A 20,408-nucleotide genomic window follows, 5' to 3' on the forward strand; every position below is an offset into this window, starting at 1 on the left:
CGTTGTGATGAACAAAGTACAAATTCATCTGAAAGCATTAATGAATTTCCGTCACCCTGAATTATCTAAATGAACTAATAGATACTAACAGTATTACTATCATGGGGGGGAGGGGGTCCTCAAAAGATTTTTGATATTTAAAAAGGGCCCTCATGCTAGAAAAGATTAGAAAGCAATTCATTTATTTATCCTTCACTGCCCGTCCATGAGTCAGTGAGCCAATGAACTTTAAAAAAAAAGTTGTTCAATTTTATTTTCATATCCACATTCTTTCCTTCTCACCTCCACCCAACCCCCATTGAGAAAGCAAGAAAAGTAAAACCTGTATAAACATGGAGGACCAAGAAAAGCAAATTCCCACAGCGTCCACGTACCCCAAAAATGCCTCAGTCAACACCTGCAGTCCATCACCTCTCAGGAGGCAGGGGCGTGTTTCATCGTGGGTCATCACTGGCCATTGCACTGATCGGAGCTTCTAAGTCTTTGTTCTAGGTCTCGCTTATCTTTAAAATATCATTGTTATCGTATAAATTGTTCCCCTCATTCTGCTGATTTCACTCTGCATGAGTTCATACAAGTCTTCCCACATTTCTCTGAAACCATCCCTTTCATCATTTCTTACAGCACATTGAAAGTATTGCTTTCATATGCTACGAGTTATTCAACCATTCCCCAAATGATGGGCGTCCCCTCAGTTTCCAATTCTTTGCCACTACAAAAAGAGCTGCTATCAACATTTTTGTATGTGTGGGTCCCTTTCCTCCTTTTTTGGTCTCTTTGGAAAATAGATCTAATAGTGAAATCTCAATAGATCTGAGGGTATGCACAGATTAATAGCTTTGCTTTCCAGAATGGCTGGACACAGCTCCACTAATATAGTTCATTATACTTATTTTCTCATAGCCCTTCCTGCATTTGTCATTTTCCTTTGTCAACTTTTGTCATTCTGATGGGTGCAAAGTGATACCTCAGAGTTGTTTCAACTTACATTTCTATAATTATTAGTGATTTAGGGGACTTTTTCATATGGCTATTGATAGGTTGGATTTCTTCCTCTGCAAACTTCCTGTTCATGTATTTTGACTTTTTCAATTGGGGAATGGCTCTTATTCTTATAAATTTGAATCAATTCCTTCTATCTTGGAAATGAGACCTTTGTCATAGAAACTTGCTTCAAAGATTTTTCCCCCCACTTACCTGCTTCTCTTCTAAATTTAGCTGAATTGTTTTTGTTTAAAAAGTGCAAAAACTTTTTAATTTTAGGCAATCAAAATTACCCATTTCACCTGAGAACCTCTCTATCTCTTGGTTATGAATTCTCCTCCTATCCATAAACCTGACAGGCAATTTCTTCCATTCTCCTTTAATTTGTTTATGATGTCTTTATTTCTAAATCAGGTACCTCACCCCTTTGGAGCTTTCAACAAGCATTTGTAAGGTGTTTTCTATGTTCCAGGCATTATGCAAAATGCTGGGAATAAAAAGAAAGGCAAAAAAAATTTAAATATTAAAAACAAGGGGGTTTATGAGGGCTCTCAAGGAGCTCATGTTCTAATTGGAAAGGACAACATGTAACTAGGTAAGCTTATCAAAAAGGCCTCTTACAATAGATGTCTCCATTTCCTCTTCTCACTCTTTTTAACCCCTTAGAATCTGGCTTCTTAGCTTCTCCACCAAAACTCTCTCCAAAATTACCAATGTTTTCTTAGTTACTGAATCTAATGGCTTTTTCTCAATCCTCATTCTCCTCAACCTCTCAGCAGCCTCTAACATTATTGATCACCTTCTCCTTAATACTGTCTTTTCTCTAGCTTTTCAGGATACCACTCTCTCCTGGTTCTCCTCCTACCTCTCTGACCACCCCTTCTCTGTCTCCTTTGCAGGATCCTCCTCCACATCGTCCCTCTAACCATTGGTGTCCCTCAGGGCTCTGTCCTGGGCCCTCTTCTCCTCTCCCTCAATACTACTTCACTTGTCATCAGTTCCCATAGATTTAATTACCGGCTCTACATTGACAATTCTCAACTCTACCTTTCCTGCCCCAACCACTCTACTGACCTCTAATTTCTCATCTTCAACTGCCTTTCTAACGGCTCAAACTAAAATGTCCAGAAGACAACTTAAACTCAATGCGTCCAAAACAGAACTCATTATCTTTCCTTCTCCTTTCTTAATTTCCTTGTTACTGTGAAGGCTAACACCATCCTCCTAACCCCTCAGGCTCACAAGCTATAACCCAGCCTGGACTCCTCACTATCCCTCACCACCCACATCCAAGCTGTGGCCAAGACCTTCAATTTCACCTTTGCAGCATCTCTCAGATAGCCCGTGCCCCCTTCTCTGACACTGCCACCACTCTAGCACAGACCCTCGTCACCTCATCCCTGGATCACTACAATGGGCTGCTGATGGGTCTACCTGCCTCGTCTCTCCCCACTCTGGTCCATCCTCCAGTCAGCCACTAAAGTGATTTTCCTAAAGCATAGGTTTGATCACGTCACACGTGCGCACGCATGTGCACACACACACACACACACATACACGCACACACACACACACATACACGCACACACACACCACTCAATAAACTCCAGCAGCTCCCTGTTGCCTCCAGGATCAAGGACAAAATGCTCTGTTTGGCATTCAAAGCCCTTCATAATCTAGCACCCCCTCTCCCCACCTTTCCAGTCTTCTTATGCCTTCCCTGATACTTACCCTTTAATCCAGTGACACTGACCTCCTGGCTGTTCCATGAACAAGACACTCCATCTCTTTGATCTAGGCATTCTCTCTGGCTCTGACCACTGACCTCCCTGGCTTCCTTTGAGTCCCAACTAAAATCCTCCCTTCTACAAGAAGCCTTCCCTAACTCCTCTCAATGCCAGTGCCTTCCCTCTGTTAATTATCTCCTATTTATCCTGTACATAGCTTGGTTGGTATATATTTATTTGCTTGTTGTCTCTCTCTCATTCGATTGTAAGCTTCTCGAGGGCAGGGGCTGTCTTTTGCCTCTTTTTGTATCCCCACTGCTTAGCACAGTGCCTGGCATGTGGTAGTCACTTAAAAAATTTTATTGATTGGGAAAAAAATAAGGGACATACAAGATACATGGAAGGTAACCTTAGAGTGGAAGCAAGTGGGGAGACTAGGAAAGAGTTCCCGAAGAAGGTGGTATTTGAGCTGAATCATAAAGGAAGCCAAGGACTCTGACAGCATCTATGGGAAGGGAAAATATCTCGGGCCTGGGGGACAAGCAGCCGGTGCAAGGCCACAGAGACCAAAGGACAGCAAGCTGTGGCCCTGGGCTCTTCACAAGCCCCGTCTCCTCTTCTCTGAAATTCCCTGGTGGATAATAGAAGGAGATTGTAGACTTATAGCTTAGCAAATAGAAGTCATCTAATATATATTCATATAGAAAAAAAACAGAGAGAAGAGGAAGAAAGAAGAGAAGAATGAGGGACAAAATGTGTCCCTGGGGAGTCCTTTAGGAGACGTGTTAGAGATCTGCAGGCTGTTCAGTCACGATGACAGGAAAAACCTAGGGGACAGCAATGATTTTCTCCAATTTTACAGACAAGAGCTTGTTCACAAAGTGGGGAAAGCAACTCCTCAGATCACACAGAGCTGGGGCTGGGACTAAGAAGAGAAGCTAGGTGTTTGAGACAAGTCAACAAGCATTTATTAAGTGCTTGCTGTGTGCGAGGCCTTATGGGGGCAGCTAGCTGGCTCAGTGGATCAAGTGCTGGGCCTAGAGTCAGGAAGCCTTGATTTCTTTTTTTTTTTTAAGCCAATTGGGGTTAAGTGACTCACACAGCTAGTAAGTGTGAAGTGTTTGGTCTGAGGCCGCATTTGAACTCAGGTCCTCCTGACTTCAGGGTCGGGGCTCTATCCACTGCACTACCTAGCTGCCCCTGGAAGCCTTGATTTCAAATGCAGCCTCAGACACTTACTAGCTATGTGACCCTGGGCAAGTCACTTTACCCTGTTTGCCTCAGTTTCTTCCTCCGTAAAATGAGCTGGAGAAGGACATAATGGCAAGTCACTTTAGTATCTTTGCCAAGAAAACCCCAAAAGGGATCACGGAGAGTTGGAAATGAGTGAAAAAGACTAACCAACAAGAACAACCAACGTGCCAGGCCTTGTGCTGAATGCTGAGGGCACGAAGAAAGTCAAACGCATGATTGCCAGCCTCAAGGAGCTCACACTCTAACGAGGGAGAGGACAGACAACTATGGATATACGAGACATAGATAAGAAACATGCTAGCATTGAGGAGCTCCTGCAGAAGGTGGGGTTTGAGCTGAATCTCCAAGGACCAGAGAAGCCAGGAGGCAAAGGTGAGGAGGCAGGAAATTCCAGGACAGCAAGTGAAAAGGCACCGATTTGGGAAATGGGGGTATCACGTGCTTGAGAACCAGCCAGGAGGCCACTGGATCATAAAGGACTCAGAGGGGAGTGCGAGGTAAGAAGACTGGAAAGGTAGGGGGCGCGGTGATCCAAGGAGGTTGCTAAGTGCAACAGTATAGACGGAGAAGAGAAGAAGGCCAAGGACAGAACCTTGGGGGGCAACCACAGGGAACTAAAGGTGTCACCTGGATGAAGATCCAGTAAAGGAGGCTGAGGAGCAGCCAAACAGATAGGATTCCCAGCCCAACAACCTCTCTGCTGGATCTGTTCAGCCCCTGTGAGCCACGAGGCTCAAAGAAGCAATGCTCTCTTACAAAGTTCTAGCTAAGAGCCATCCTCATAACACAGGCCCACCATGTCTCCAGGACAGGCTCTCGTGAGCTAGCTAGAGACTCAACCACAATGGCCACCAGGGGGAGCCAATGACCAATGAGCCTAGTTGATTCATTTCTACCGTAGAAACAGCGACTGGACCCAAAGGGCTAGGCTAGGGCATTGCAACCATTCCCTTTACATTTGAGGACCTCGTGTTCTCTGGACTCAGGCATGTGGTCCAGACCTGGTTGGGTCCTGGGGAAGTGTGGCCTGTAACAGGAAGCTCCATTTTCTCACACTGGCTCATTTAGTCCCCCATTCCAGCAAGGCAGGAAAAAAATTTCTTAAGCTTAGGTTTTGGCTCATGCCTAGGGTGTTCTCAATGGTAGAAATAAAAAGGTACTCACATACCATATGAGTCAGGTACGGGACAGGTATTTATTTCCTCCATACAAAAGAAATATTAAGCATTAAACACTCAGAAGCATGCATTGACAGAAAGGACTTAAAAACACAATTCAGTGACAACATAATGTTAGTTGTACGGTCCCAGGAAGTTGAGACGTTTTCTTTAACATTTTGTCTTCCCATCTCACTCAGGCTGGGAGTGCGGGAGCTACTCACAGTCCCAAACTACTATCATTTCATAGCTTTTACGTGCTCCATTTCTGACCTGGACAAGTTCATCCTTCCCTAGGCAGCCTAGTGGCTCCCCACTCTTGGGGGTTCACCATATTCATGCCAGACTCAGTGTAGACCGCCATTTGGTAGAACCCACTGCAGCTCAGAACTCCAGAGCTCAAAAGATCTGCCAGCCTCAGACTCCCCCATAACTGGATTACAGATGTGCACTGTTATACCAGAGAGGTTGCTTAAATCTCATCATGAAACAGTTTGAAGGACACGAATGGGCATTATTACATTGCACCTTCACTCTACAAATGTCCTGTCAAAACCCTGGTCCAGTCTCTTCTCATTCAGCTGTTGAATGGATCTTCCTAAAGTGCGGATCTGACTATGTCTCCCCCTACTACTCAATAGACTTAGAAAACCCCGTTTGTTGTTTAAAGTTTTCCACCTCAGCTTCACCCAGAGAAGGTCACATGCCTTTGACCTCAATCAGCATCCACAAGCATGCCTCCTTCCTAGACCCTAACTCTGAAATTCCTCTATCTGACTTATAATGCTGGAGCTGGTTTGCCTCCAGGATGTAATCACAAGGTGACCAGAGAAGGAGGTATTCCTGTATCTTCTTTTGATTTAGAGGGAGGAAGGGAGGAGGAACAGGGACAGGGATGTACTGGAGCCAGCTTGAACTCACTGGAGCCATTTTTTTCCCTACAGAGCTGGTTATTAAACATTTACCAGCATACCGTTGAAGGAGACCAAGTTGCCCACTACGTGACCATAATTCACCGAAAGCTGGAAGGAATATTAGAGATCATCCTGTGCAACTCCCCTCATTTTACAGATGAGGAAACTGAGGCTCCAAAAGGTTAAATGACTTGCTCAAGGTCACACAGCTACTGTCTGAGGCAGGATTCAAACCCAGGTCCCTGACTACAAGTCAAATGCTCTGTCCACCACATCATACTGCCTCCAGTTTCTCCTGGTGCCTCAATCTAATCTTCTTCCTCAATCTCCAGTTGCTCAGCCCCTCCCTGATTTTCCAGATCATTGCCACTTAATGGGCTCGCTTTCCTCCCTTCACAATCTATACTCTTTCAATGTCTATTTTGCCCTCTGGTTCTACTGTATCAGGGCAGTTTTCCTTGAGAATTTCTTGAAAGATGATGTCTAGGTTCTTTTTTTCATCATGGCTTTCAGATAGTCCAATAATTTTTAAATTCTCTCTCCTGGATCTGTTTTCCAGGTCAGTTGTTTTTCCAGTGAGATATTTCACATTGTTTTCTATTTTTTCATTCTTTTGGATTTGTTTTACGGTGTCTTGATTTCTCATAAAGTCACTAGCTTCCAACTGCTCCATTCTAATTTTTAAGGAAGTATTTTCTTCAGTGAGCTTTTGGACTTCCTTTTCCATTTGGCCAATTCTGCTTTTTAAGGCATTCTTCTCCTCATTGGCTTTTTGGACCTCTTTTGCCATTTGGGTTAGGCTATTTTTTAAGGTGTTATTTTCTTCAGTATTTTTTGGGGTCTCCTTTAGACTTGTTTTTCATGATTTTCTTGCATCACTCTCATTTCTCTTCCCAGTTTTTCTTCTACTTCTCTTACTTGCTTCTCAAAATCCTTTTTGAGCTCTTCCATAGCCTGGGACCAATTCATATTTTTCTTGGAGGCTTTGGATATAGGAACTTTGACTTTGTTGTCTTCTTCTGGTTGTATGTTTTGATCTTCTTTGTCACCAAAGAAAGATTCTATGGTCTGACTTTTTTTGCGAGGTTTGCTCATGATCCTGTCCAATTACTTGAGTTATAAACATTTTGTTAAGGTAGGGATCGTCTTCTAATGTGGAGAATGTACTGTCCCAAGCTTCGGGGGTTTTGTGCAGCTGCTTTCAGAGATACTTCTAGGGACCTGTAAATTTTCAGTTCCTCCAAGGTGCTATGATCAAGGGTAAGGTGTTTACTCCTCTCCTGGCCTATGCTCTGGTCTATGAGTGACCACAAACACTCTTTTCTGCCTTGAAACTGTGAGGAGGATTTCTTCTCTACTACCACACTAGCACCACTCCTCACCCCAGGACCACCACCCAGAACTGTGACCCCATTCCAAGCACAGGTAAAGCAAGAGAATCTTGCCTCAGCACCAGCAAAGAGATCCCTGCAATTCCCCTCTGATCAGCCACTCGATTCTCCCTCAGTCTGTGAGCCTGAAGCCCAAGAAGCAGCCGCCGCCCTGGGGGACACGCAGGGACTGGGGCTGGGACCGAGCTTCTTTCTCACTGAAGTCACAGACTTTTCCTGCTGATCTTCCAAATTGTCTTTGGCGTTCACGGGTTGAGAAGTCTGGAAACCGCCACAGCTGCCTTTGATTCTGAGGCCTGCTCCAGGTTGGTTGAGTCCTGGCTTGCCTGCGTGCTCACACTGAACTGCGTTTCTCTCCCAGCCTGGCATGATAGACCTTTCCAATCAATCATCCAGGTTGTCTTGGGCTGGAAATTTGTTTCATTCAGTCTTTTTGTGGGTTCTACTGCTTTAGAATTTGTTTAGAGCCATTTTTTATGGGTATTTGGAGGGGTTTTTTCACTCCACCATCTTGGCTCTGCCCCTCCACAATCTATACTCTTTGGTCACCTGGTTCAACATTACATCGTTTTCCACCCTCAGGTTCCTTGTCCCCCTCATCCCTTTCCTGACTTCAGCCTTGGACTTCTCCAACCATCCAGACTCTCTTCTGCTCTCTTGCTGGTGGGTGCCAAGAGAAGAGCCAATGCAATGGGTGACTACAAGTTAATGTTATTCAACTCACTTGGGTCCTCACCACTGCCCAACAGCCAACCCTTTTCATCTTCCCTGATTGACTCTCCCTTCCGCTCCCCATGGTGGCTTTTCCAAACCTTTTCTCTTCTCCCCAAACCTTCTGTACTACCCCAGCCCTCATCAGAGGACTACAACCCTTACTTTGCTGAAAAATTTGAAGCCATGGGGCTTCTGTCAGATTCCATCCTTCCAATCCCCTCAATACCATCCCACATTCACTCTCTTCTCCTGTGCTCCAGTCTTGAAGGAACAGACAAGCCTCCTTGCCAATGCCAACCTCTTGCTTTGTGCCCTTGGTCCAGGGGTGAGCTGGAACAAGTTCATACTGGCTCCCAAGAGCCAATGATTAAATGTTTAGTGTGAGCATTTTACCTTGGAAATGGTCAAATGCTACAAATCAGGGCCTGATCTTCTGTTGTTGATTGATTAGACATAAGAAAGTGATGAAGAAATATTAATGATGCAAATTACACTTAAAGAGTATTTCCTGCGTACATTTTTTGGGGGAGCCTGTCATTAAACATTTACCAATACATCCCTGCTTTGATCCCTTCCTCCTTGTCTTCCCCAAGAATTTGCCCCTTTTTCACCCTTTCCCTTCCTAATTGTCCATCTCCTTTTCATCACTGTGGAAAGATTCAGAGCCAGCCGGAAAGTCCCACCTCTGACACATACTGGCTGGGTAACTCTGGGCTGGTCATTTAATCTCTCAGAGACCTTGGCCATCCTCTGACCATAAATTCCAAAGAAGCTGCCAACTTGCATAGGACAGAGAGCTTCCTCGTAGCCTTGTTCCAAGTCCAGTCCCTATCTATCTATACATACATACATACAAACATCTCCAGCTCTCTTTCTCTCTCTCTCTCTCTCTCTCTCTCTCTCTCTCTCTCTCTCTCTCTCTCTCTCTCTCTCTCTGCCATATATATATATATATATATATATACACACACACACACACACACACACACATATAAAATATGTATACACACACACACATATGTGTCCATACCCACTATTTTCTTCCCTACCCCTTAGAAGCATGACCAAACTTTGCCCCACATCTTTAGACCTTCACTAGCCACTGGAAGGCATCTCATACCTCTTCTCCCTTCCACTGTCAAATTACTAGAACAAGAAACAAGAAGCTGCCTCCAGTCCCCACATTCACTTTCTCCCCCTCCCTCTCATTTCTCAATTCTCTGCCATCTGCTCCCATTCTTGACCTCTCAGCAGCATTAGGCGCAGCCTGCAGCCCTCCCCGCCGCCTGGATTCTCTCTTCACCCGCGGTTTCTGTGCCTGTCCTCCGTGGTGGTCCCCTTCCTGCACAACCAGCCCCTTCTTCTCAATTTCCTTGGCAGGTTTATTACCTATGGACCACCCTCCACATTGGGGCATGCCCTGTGGCTCTGTTCTGGGCCCTCTCCTTTTCTCTTTTTTTCTTTCTTTTTCTTTTTTTGGTTACGCAATGGGGTTAAGTGACTTGCCCAGGGTCATACAGCTAGTAAGTGTTATGTATCTGAGGTCACATTTGAATTCAGGTCCTCCTGAATCCAGGGCCAGTGCTCTATCCACTGTGCCACCTAGCTGCCTCTCCTTTTCTCTTGCTACAGTCTTTCTCTGTTTATTTTGTATACATCCTGTTTGAGTTTATTATGAATATATTGTATTCCCTTAGTTGAGGCATCTAGGTGGTATAGGGAATATCACATTGGACTTGAGACTCAGGATGACCTGAGTTCAAATCCAGTCTCAGATATTTCCTAGCTATGTAACCCTGGGTATGTCGCTTAACTTCTTTCTGCCTCAGTTTCCTCAACTATAAACAGGTATGATAATAACACCTGCCTCAGTTTCCTCAACTATAAAATGGGTATAATAATTACACCCACTCCACAGGGTTGTTGTGAGGAATGAATGTACACAAAGTGCTTTGCTAACTTTAAGGTGCTATATAAATTAAGCCATAATAATTATTATGTATTATCATATAATAATATTATTATTGAATGTAAAGTTTTTGAGGGCCAGAGCCTAACACAGTGCCTAGCACATAGTAGGTGATTAATAAATACCTTCTGATTGCTCCAAAGCCCAGCTAATAAGTGAGTACCTACTGTACAACACAGTGCTAGGCACTAAGGCAGATTCCAAGATAACTAACGTAGAGCATATCTGAGCTGGGAGAGGCCCCCGAGGACACCTAGCCCAACAAATAACTGAGCAGGAATCCTTTCCATAAATTCCAAAGGTGTGATCTTCCAGCCTCTTTTAAAGACCCCCAGGTCTGACCCCACCCACCCTCACCCTTCATGCTATGAAGTTGCTGACAAATTCAAGGATCATTGGTTTAAGAGGTGAGGGGGACCTCAGTGAGCATCTCATCCAATCTTCTCACTTACAGATGAGGAAACTGAAGCACAATTCATAGCTTAATGTAGCTTGATTTGCACCTGGGCCCTCTGATTCCAAATCACTCATTCTTTCCATTGTAACACAAACAGATTCATTTGTTCACCAGGAAAGGAATGGCCCAGGCAGGAGGAGAGCTGGGTTTAGGGAAGGAGAGCATAATATGTCAACAAGCATCTATTCACCTGCTGGGCACCAGGCACCGTGCTAAGCACTAGGAACTCAGAGAAAGGAAAAATGGGTTCCTTCCCTCAAAGAACTCACAATCTAGTGCACACAGTTATGGGCATACAAGACACAGCCATGGAATTTGATTAGTGCTCACCAGAGGGAAGGCACTGCCTTCAGAATTTAGGACGGGGAAAGGCTTCCTGTGGAAGTGAGACTTGACTAAAACCAGGGAAGACTGGAGGTGGAGATGGAGAGAGCATTCCAGCCACTGGGGACAGACAGTGAAAATTCCCAAGCCCCAAACTGGAGGGTCTAATTCAAGGAAAAGCAAAGAGGTCAATGTCACTATCACTGCTTACTGGGTATAAGGTGTGAGAAGCCAGGAAAGTTAGGAAGTGGCCAGGATACAAAAGGCTTTATAAGTCAGAGAGTTTTATATTTTATCCTGGGGGCAGATTACCCCCCCATCCCACTCCTTCCACCCACCCCCACCCCACCCCTGCCATTTACTAGCTGTGTAACATTGAGCAATATCCTCTTCTGTTGTCCTTTTAATATACCAGCGCCATGCCAGGAAACTGAATCGCTTCCATTTGAATCATCTTAGGAAGATTCCGAAGATCACCTGGCAGGATAAGACACCAGATACTGAGGTCCTTTCTTGAGCTGAAGTGCCAGGCATTCAAACTCGGCTTCAGAGAGCGCGACTCCAATGGGTTGGGCACGTTGTTCAAATGCAAAACACATGCTTGCCAAAAAGACTATTTTATGGAGAACTCACACAAGCAAGTGCTCACACGGCGGTCAGAAAAAGCGATACAAAGACGCTCTCTAGGTATCTCTCAAAAACTTTGCAATTGATTCTGTGACATGGGAGACACTGGCACAGGAGTGCCCAGCATGTCATCCCCACATCAGAGAAGGTGCTGTGCTCTATAAGCAAAGCTGAATTGAAATAACTCCAAAGAGATGTGCGCTGCGCAAATTTAGAGAATCCACCCCAAATGTTCACATGAACTATTTGTGCCCGACCTGTGGTAGAGCATTGTGAGCTTGTATCAGTATGACGAGCCACAGTCAGACACTGTAACTTGACTCTAACATAGTGATGTCACTTTGGTCCTCTTTGAGAACGAAGGACAGCCAATAGGTCTCAGTTTCCTCATCTGTGAAATGAAAGGCTTACATAGATGATCTCACTCCAAAGAGGGGAGGGAAGAGAATAAGCATTTATAGAGCGCCGACTGTGCACCAGGCACTGTGCTAAGCATTTTTCACAAATATTATCTCGTTTGATCTCAGAGAAACAAGAGAACAGGACCTCTGCATCAGCCCATAGCCCTTCTGCTAAAAAGAGCATGAAAATTCTAGAATCTTCCCAGAACTGAGGGGTTTCTCAAAAGTCAGCTAGTCCAAGCCCCAACCCAAATCATGAATATCCTTTAAAACTGGACCAAAAAAAAAAAGATTAAAATAAAATTAAAAAAAAAAAAGAAGCCCTGGACAAGGGGCCATCCGGTCTCTGCTTGAAGACCCTCAGTAATGGGAAACTCACTCCTCCTTGAGGAGCTCCATTCCCTTGTCTGACAGTTTTGCTTGTTGCAAAGTCCCTCCAAATGCTGGCCCTTTGGTTGGGAACGCTGGCCAATGACTCTGTTCTCATAGAAGCTTAGATTTAAAGCTCTTAGGGACCTGAGGGGTTATATCCTTCAGTCCTCTCATTTTACTATTGTTGTTTTTGTTATTGTTTTGTTTTAATGCATGTTGTCTGCACATCACAATCATTCCAACCTCCCTCCCCATTGAACCCATCCTTGGGACAAAGAAGCAATTAAGCTAAGATACCCCACACGGAGACTGAATCAGACAATGTAAACAATATTTCACCCCATTGGTCCCCCACCTCTCTTCTGTGAAATAGGAGATACGTTTCATTATTTGTTCTTAGGGACCTCCCTTATCTTTTGTTACTGAGAAGTCAGCTTCCTTCAGCGATCTTTTCGTTAGCCATCAGCCAATGAGTCTATTGTTTTCTTCATTCTTGCTATTACACTCTGCATCAGTTCATATAAGTCTTCTGATACATTATCAAAGATGATAAAATATGTAAAGTGCTTTGCAAACCTTGAAGCACTAGGTAAGTGCTAGTTGTTATTCCAAGCTATTATCACATTTCTTTGAATTTTTTAGATTCATCATTTCTTGCCACACAATATTTCATCCATTCATATGCCATCCTTTTCTGAGCCAGTCCCCAACTGATGGGCCTCCACTTTGTTATCCAGTCTTCACTACTCCAAAGGGAATTGATATAAATATTTTAGCATAATATGTTGGATCTTCATTTCTGTCTTTGACTTCCTTAGAGGTATATGCCTAATAATCAGAATGCTGGATCAACAGGTGTGGATGATTTAAATCTCTTTTCTTAATTCCAAACTGAGATTCAGAACAACCAATCACCTCATTTCATAAATGAGGAAACTGAGGCCCTTAGAGGTCATTGTTGTTGTCTGCCCTTTCCATCCTCCAGCCCTGACTGCCTCAGATGTCCACTGTCCACCTAGAATAGTTCTTGAAGAGGACCAATGACATCACGAGGGTGATGTCTTCACTTGTGAGTGAATTAGGTTTAAATGGGGCAGAGCTGTGCCAAGTCATCGGCCTCACTCTCTCCTCCCAGTGACAAGACTAAGGGATTTACTCAGGGTCACAGGGGTATGAGTAAATGACAGACCCTCAGATTTAAACCCAGTAAGATTTCCATTACATCATGCTGCCTCCCTTTTCCACCTCTTTATCCAACTATTCATCCATCCCCCATCCATCCATCCCTTATCCATCTATCTATCCATTTATCCATCCATCCATCCATTATCCATCTCCCCATCCATCCATTTATCCATCCCCCAATCCATCCATTCACCCATCCATCCATCCATCCATCCATCCCCCATCCATTTAAGCCATTAAACAACCATTTATTAGGATCTTCCTATATAATGTAGTACTTTGCTTTGCTTGAATGTTACACAGTGACTATGTTACATATGTTACAAGAGTTTCATTTTCCTTTTTGTTTTTCCTTTTAAATTGAGGGGGAGTAGGAAGAAGAGAAGATAAATGTTTGTTCATTGAAAATTTAAATAAAATAAAAGATTTGTCGGGAAATGTTTTCCCTTATGTAACACCCTGTGTTGGACGCTGCAGGAGGTAACAAATTTCGAAGGTATCGTAGGGTAGTAGAAAGACTCCTGAATTTAGAGTCAGAAGACCTGAGTTTGAAACCTGGGGCAAGTGACACACCACCTCTGCAACTCTGTTTTTTCATTGGATTTATCCCTTTCGTCTCTAAATCTATGACCTTGTGATATGTCAAAATGATCTCAAGGTCCTTTCAACTCTAAAGCACTGAAGTCTTGACTAAGACACCATTTGTGCCTTTCCAGAGCTCAGCATCTAGTGGAGGAATCTCTGATCTATCTGCATGGGTCCTCCCTCTAATGACACCATGTCCTCCTGTAATTTCTCCAAAAGGGGCCAATGGACCGGGTGGGGGTTGGGAAGTTGCTAATGGAACCTCCATTGGGAACTCTAGAACACAAACCCTTAAGAACACCCAACGCTTTTACATATCTTCCTGGAAGAACCACAGCTGTCTCCCACCCGGGGAGGGCACCAGGGCCTCCCTTCACATTTGTGACCAATACCATCTCAGACAACTCTCTTGTGTCTGGTATCTCTTTCAGCAAGATTCATTTCAGTACCACGGCTGGGGTGTTAGCTATTTCCTCCTCAACGGTCACCACTTCATACCCTCCCACATCTAGCACCAGCCCTATGCTTCCTGTTTCCAAGGCAATAACTGGTGTGGGGGAAGGGAGGGAGGGAGGGAAGGGGGTATTTCTGAGCCAGGTCTGGGCCTACCCAAAAGGTGGTCTGGAGGTCAAAATCAAGAATGAGTCCTCAGCCACATTGCCATTATCAGAAAATGTTTATTGACTATTACCTGGGGCTGTTTTCCTCCCAGGAGGGGATCAGAGAATTTCAGCTGGAAAGGACTTCTGAGACAATTTTGTCCCTTCTCTAATATTCCTGACAAATGGTCCTCTAGCCTGTTTGAAGACCTCCAGAGATGACATTCCAGTTCCCCATCTGGATTCTTTTTCATGCACACCATGCCTAGAACCATGGGACATCAAACTGGGAAAAACCTTTGAGCCAAAAAATGCCAGAGCTGAGAGAGACTTTAAAATGTCAGAGCTAAGAGGGATCTTGGAACACAGAAGGTGAGCACTGGGAGGGCCCTTAGAACATGGAACATCAGAGCACCAGGAATGTCAGAGCTGGGAGCTGGGTCTTATAGGTACAACCTTCTCATCTGATGGTGGAGGCTACCGAGATTTGCCCAAGATGATGCTGTCAGAGCTGGAGATAGAACCCAAGTCTCCCAGACTGCCAGCCCAAGCCTCCTTCCATTGTTCTAGGAAAATGCAGAAATAAGTCAACCTAGGGAATGTGGAAAGAAGGAAGGAGGCTGTGGAAACACAAATCAAAAGAGGAGAGGGGCAGAGAGAGGTCCTCTGCTGCCATCTGGGCTCAGAGAGGCCAGGCCCAGGGCTCAGAACTCTGCCCTTTCCATCTTCCAGCCCTGACTACTTCAGATGCCCACTGTCCACCTAGAATGGTTATGGATGGGGCCCTACACCCCACATCTCCCTGAATGACTGGACACTGGCTGACAGTTCCTCTTTAATTTGTGAAAAATAACATGTAAGTGTGAGAAGAAAGGAGGGGCCTATGGGTAGGGGAAGAGGGAAGGCACAGCTCTCAGAAACTGGAAGATAGAGAGAATGGTCTCAGGCCAGGGGACTCAGGGACTGGGACTTTCAGATAAATCCCCCAGAACTAGAGAGGGGGAAGGTTGGTGAAGAGAAGTGAGAGGAGCCTGTAGTTGATTTAAAAAAAAAAACAAACAAACCCAAAACACCAAGATCAACGGTTATTTGGAAGGCTGTCACTCAATTCCTCCCTCAAACTCATCCCTATACACACAATCACATTCTAATATATACATACATATTCTCTGTCTCTTTTACAAATAAGCTTTTTTCTTCTCTGGGCCTCAGTTTCTTCATCTGTAAAATAAGTGGATTGCACTAGATCAATGATTCTTAACCTTTCTTTGTGGACTTAACCCTTTTAGGAGGCAGTCTGGTGAAGCCTGTGGACCCTTTCTCAGAATCGTGTTTTTAAATGCACAAAGCAAAAGAGATAGGATTACAGAGGAAACCAACTATGTTGAAATGCAGTTATCGAAATTTGAAAAAAACCACACACAATAGGTTCACAAGCCCCAGGTCATGATCTCTGAAGTCCCACAGGGCTCTGAACCCTGTGATCCTATAAAGTTAATTAAAATGAACTTACACACACACTTAACACATGTCCGAATACATGCGTGCCCACATTCAGACCTTCAGTTAACAGGAAGACTGGAATCTCCTTCCCTAGAGATTTCTGAAGACAGAGGGGTGAGCAATCTCTTCCATCAGAGACACTTTAAGTGCTCTGGAGACAAAGGGGTGAACAAGATGACCTCTCTATGTGCTATCACATAGGGGAACTCTGTTGACTCTGAGATCTACACACATACACAAATGTCTAGTGCCTTATGCACATGCAACAGCACAGATATGTCCCTAAGGAAACCCTATCCCAGGACTAATCCCCCTATCTGCCCACACATTTCCAATTCATGCTTCAAATTCCACTGTAGTACATTTAGTCCATTCTCCAGGGCCCATGTACACAGGGCTCCCCGTGCAGCTTAATTGACTGCCGTGGCCCCCCTACCTTCTCTGAAGTCCCCTCTAAAACAAGTCATCAGTCTGTGAGCTGCCCACTCTGCCTGGCCCAGCAGCCTCAGCATTGCATGCACTCCTCAGCAATCCTGACCCAAGGAAGAATGGGGTTAGGGTGATCCTAAGAACCTTACCCTTCCTAGTCAACCAGAACAGAAAGGTAGGGTGTCCATAGGGGTGTGGAGGGGGAGGCAGCTGCCGGCAAAGAGCCTCAGACCACCAAAGCAGCCTCTCCCTCAGACCCAGAGGTAGAAGATCTTCGCCCTGGGCATCCTGCCAGTGCCCACTGGGGCTGCCGGGCTCTATGGTGTAACATCCTCTTTGCCCAAGACATCGGGCCTCAAGCCCAGGACCCCTACCCCAGATCATTGCCCAAAATCCCTTGCAGGAAACTAGGCAAGGGGGGGGGACAATTCCTGGAACCTCAGCCAATAGTTCACACAGCAAAGGGCACAAAGCCCCACCCCCAACCTGCCCTCCCTTAGGGGGGCCTCGGTCAGAAGGCAAGAGCAAAAGAGGAGGGATTTGGGCCTGGAGGCTGGGGGCAGGGGATTCCAGCGGGCTCAGACACTTCGCACACTGGACACGCTGGACAGAGGCTCACGCATCCGGAAGCTGAGAGAGCGGGAGGTCCGAAGGCTGTCCCGGGGCCGGAGGGAGCTTTCGGTGGAAGAGATGGAATGGGTCTCCACGGCCCGGACCAGGCAGCCCCCGGGCCCTCGAACACCCAACTTCAGACAGCCGCAGCACAGGAATCCCAACACCGCCCGGCGCACCTCCCGGCTGCGGAAGGAGTAGATGAGAGGGTTGATGGCCGAGTTGAGCACCGCCAGGGTCAAGATCCAATCCATGCCCCGGAGGTACTCCTGGGCCCAGGCTGCGGTGCCAAAGATGTCCGCCAACAGCAGCCCGAAGAGCGGACCCCAGCAGAGGAGAAAGGCCACCAGGATCATCATAACCATCTGCAGGAGGCGCTGGGCCTTGCAATGGGCATGGCCTCGCGGGACCTTCTGTCCAGTGGCGCGGACCAGGCGGAAGATGGCGCCGTAGAGCAGCATGATGGAGGCCAGAATCAAGGCGAAGATGACGACACAGAAGAGGATGTACCACTTGGAGTAAAGGGGCAACAGACTGGAACAGTTGGAGAAGTCGCAGATGCAGTTCCAGCCAAGCAGAGGGAGCAGACCCAGCAGCAAAGCCAGGAGCCAGCAGAGGCCGATGAAGCCGTATACACGGACCACGCCGCTGCCGCTGCGCGCCACCATGAGATGCATCATGGTGGCAAACCGCTCCACAGCGGTGAAGAGGAGGCCGAAGGTGGACGCCGCCAGGGCCATGAAGAGCACCCCCTCCCGAAGGAGCCAGTGGGTGGGGGTCAGGTGGAAAGTCCGTCTCCCGGACAGGACGATGTTGGTCAGGTAGGCCACGCCTGTGAGGAGGTCGCTCAGGGTGATGTTGATGATGCAGTAGTAGACCCAGCGGCGAGTGCGCATGTGACTGATGATGGCCACCAGGACCAGCAGGTTCTCCAGGATGATCAGACAGCTGACAGCCACGAAGAGGGTGCGAAGCCAGCCCAGGCCCTCTTCAGGTGGTCCCCGAAACTCCAGGCGGCCCGTGTAGTTGTAATGCTGCAGGATGAGGTCCGGGTGCCCGAGGTCCACCAGCCGGTGGCAAGAGGAGAGGTTCATCACCCAGCCTGGGAGCAAACCGGGGACCACGAAGAAACCAGGCGAGGCTATTCCCCAGGGCCACTCACACGCAAAGAGAGACCTTGGTGTCTGGGCAGGAGCAGGGTGGAGTGCCCTGCCTGTCTTGAACAGCAAAGAAGACTAGGCCAGGGTTTCCTGTTGTTTGAAATTTCCTGTTATGCAGTGGAGCAGTGCCCCCAAGGGTGAGGCGGAGGGGCAGGGAGGGGCTAGGGCCCCAGCAGGGCCTCCACCCCAGCTGTGGTGGAGGAGTAGCAACCCTGGAGCCCGGGGTGGCCCCCAGGAAAGCTCCCAGGTGGGGACCAAAGCTGGACAGGCCCTGGCCTGGCAGGGGAAGGAGCCCAAGTAAGGCTAAGGTGCTTAGCTGTCAAGGGAAATTGGTCTTCTCCAAGCCCCCTTCAGGCATGTAGTCCTTTCTCACAGGAAAGAGCAAGGAAAGGGATCTGCCTTGTACATGCTAAAGAATGGAAGCCCTTGGCCATAATTCAGCCACAGCTGCCCTCCTTAACTCACTCTGTCCAAGGAAGGGCTCTGGCCAAGGGTTAGCCCAGATAGGGAGTCTGGAACCTAGGTTCCTGGAAACCACAGAGGGGAAAATTAGTACACAGGCAGTACTGACATTTACACACACACACACACACACACACACACACACACACCCCACCGACTATAGACATACACAAGAAACCAGCAGCTGTGTAGACATTAACAAAAAGGAACAACACAGAAATAGAAATACAGATGGCATTGAGGGACTTAACACAGATACTGAAAAGCAAAGCACAGATGCACGCACCTGGACACAACACAGAGAGACCAGGCACATCGAAACTCTAGGGGCTAGACAGGACCCGGCCAGGAACTGAGGGGGATGTTGGAGAGTGAAAATTCTTCCCCTTTGACATTCTATCTTCTCTGGTCTAGGGACCCTTCCAACCCTAGCATTCTAGGGTCTAAGGGCCCTGCCAACTTAGACGTTGTGTTTTATATTCCAAGGGTACCTTCCCACCTCAGCTCTGATGTTCTGTGTTCTAAGGACCTCCTCACCCCATCTCTGACATTCTGTGTGCTAGGGCCTGTGTTCTAGGGACCCTCCCAGCTCTGACATTGCAAGTTCTAAGGATCCTCCCAGCTCTGACATTCTGTGTTCTAAAGACCCTCCCAGTACTGACATTTTGTGTTCTAAAGACCCTCCTAGCTCTGACATTCTGTGTTCTAAGGACCCTCCTAGCTCTGATATTCTGTGTCCTAAGGGCCCTCCCAGCTCTGACATTGCAAGTTCTAAGGACCCTCCCAGCTCTGACATTGCAAGTTCTAAGGATCCTCCCAGCTCTGACATTCCATGTTCTAAAGACCTTCCCAGCTCTGACATTCTGTGTTCTAAGGACCCTCCCAGCTCTGACATTCTGTGTTCTAAGGACCCTCCCAGCTCTGACATTCTGTGTTCTAAGGACCCTCCTAGCTCTGATATTCTGTGCCCTAAGGACCCTTCTGCTCTGACATCCTGTGTTCGAAGGACCCTCCCAGTACTGACATTGCAAGTTCTAAGGATCCTCCCAGCTCTGACATTCTGTGTTCTAAAGACCCTCCCAGTACTGACATTTTGTGTTCTAAAGACCCTCCCAGCTCTGACATTCTGTGTTCTAAGGACCCTCCCAGCTCTGACATTCTCTGTTCTAAGGACCCTCCTAGCTCTGATATTCTGTGCCCTAAGGACCCTTCTGCTCTGACATCCTGTGTTCTAGGGACCCTCCCAGTTCTAATATTCTACAGTTGGATGATTCTGGTGAGGTGAAGAAGGCAGGACAGTAGTTGATGCACTAATAGTTCACAGGCTGTAAAAGGACGCCAAGATACCAGAAGGGGAGAGCTCACAGGCAACAGTTAACCCACGATGGGAGCCCAGCGCCCCCTGTGGGAAGAACGATGAACTGGCCATAAGAGGAGAAGGGCACGCTGAGACTCAATCAGTCTGATACAGGAGATGGGACCCCTGAACTTCAAAAGCCCTTAATCTCAAGGAGAGACCCCATCTTGCCCTCAGAGAGCTCAGTCTGAGGTGGGGAGAGGGAAGAGAAATACCTCTTCCCTC

General features: G+C 46.6%; 1 protein-coding gene across 1 annotated transcript; it reads right to left on the reverse strand.

Annotated features, from left to right (window-relative positions):
• Positions 1 to 14,718: 14,718 nt before the first annotated feature.
• Positions 14,719 to 18,468, reverse strand: S1PR4 (sphingosine-1-phosphate receptor 4). The gene has a single exon (XM_021009107.2). It carries the CDS (start codon positions 18,296 to 18,298, stop codon positions 17,171 to 17,173), a length of 1,128 nt encoding a protein of 375 aa, XP_020864766.1. The 5' UTR covers positions 18,299 to 18,468; the 3' UTR covers positions 14,719 to 17,170.
• Between the last annotated feature and the right edge of the window lie 1,940 nt (positions 18,469 to 20,408).

The sequence above is a fragment of the Phascolarctos cinereus genome, unplaced genomic scaffold (assembly GCF_003287225.1).
Source record: "Phascolarctos cinereus isolate Bilbo 61053 unplaced genomic scaffold, phaCin_HiC Scaffold_4;HRSCAF=312, whole genome shotgun sequence".
Taxonomy (NCBI): Eukaryota; Metazoa; Chordata; class Mammalia; order Diprotodontia; family Phascolarctidae; genus Phascolarctos; species Phascolarctos cinereus.

Coding starts and splice junctions, on each gene's coding strand:
- S1PR4 (XM_021009107.2), bottom strand. CDS start 18,298: ATGAACCTCTCCTCTTGCCACCGGCTGGTGGACCTCGGGCACCCGGAC.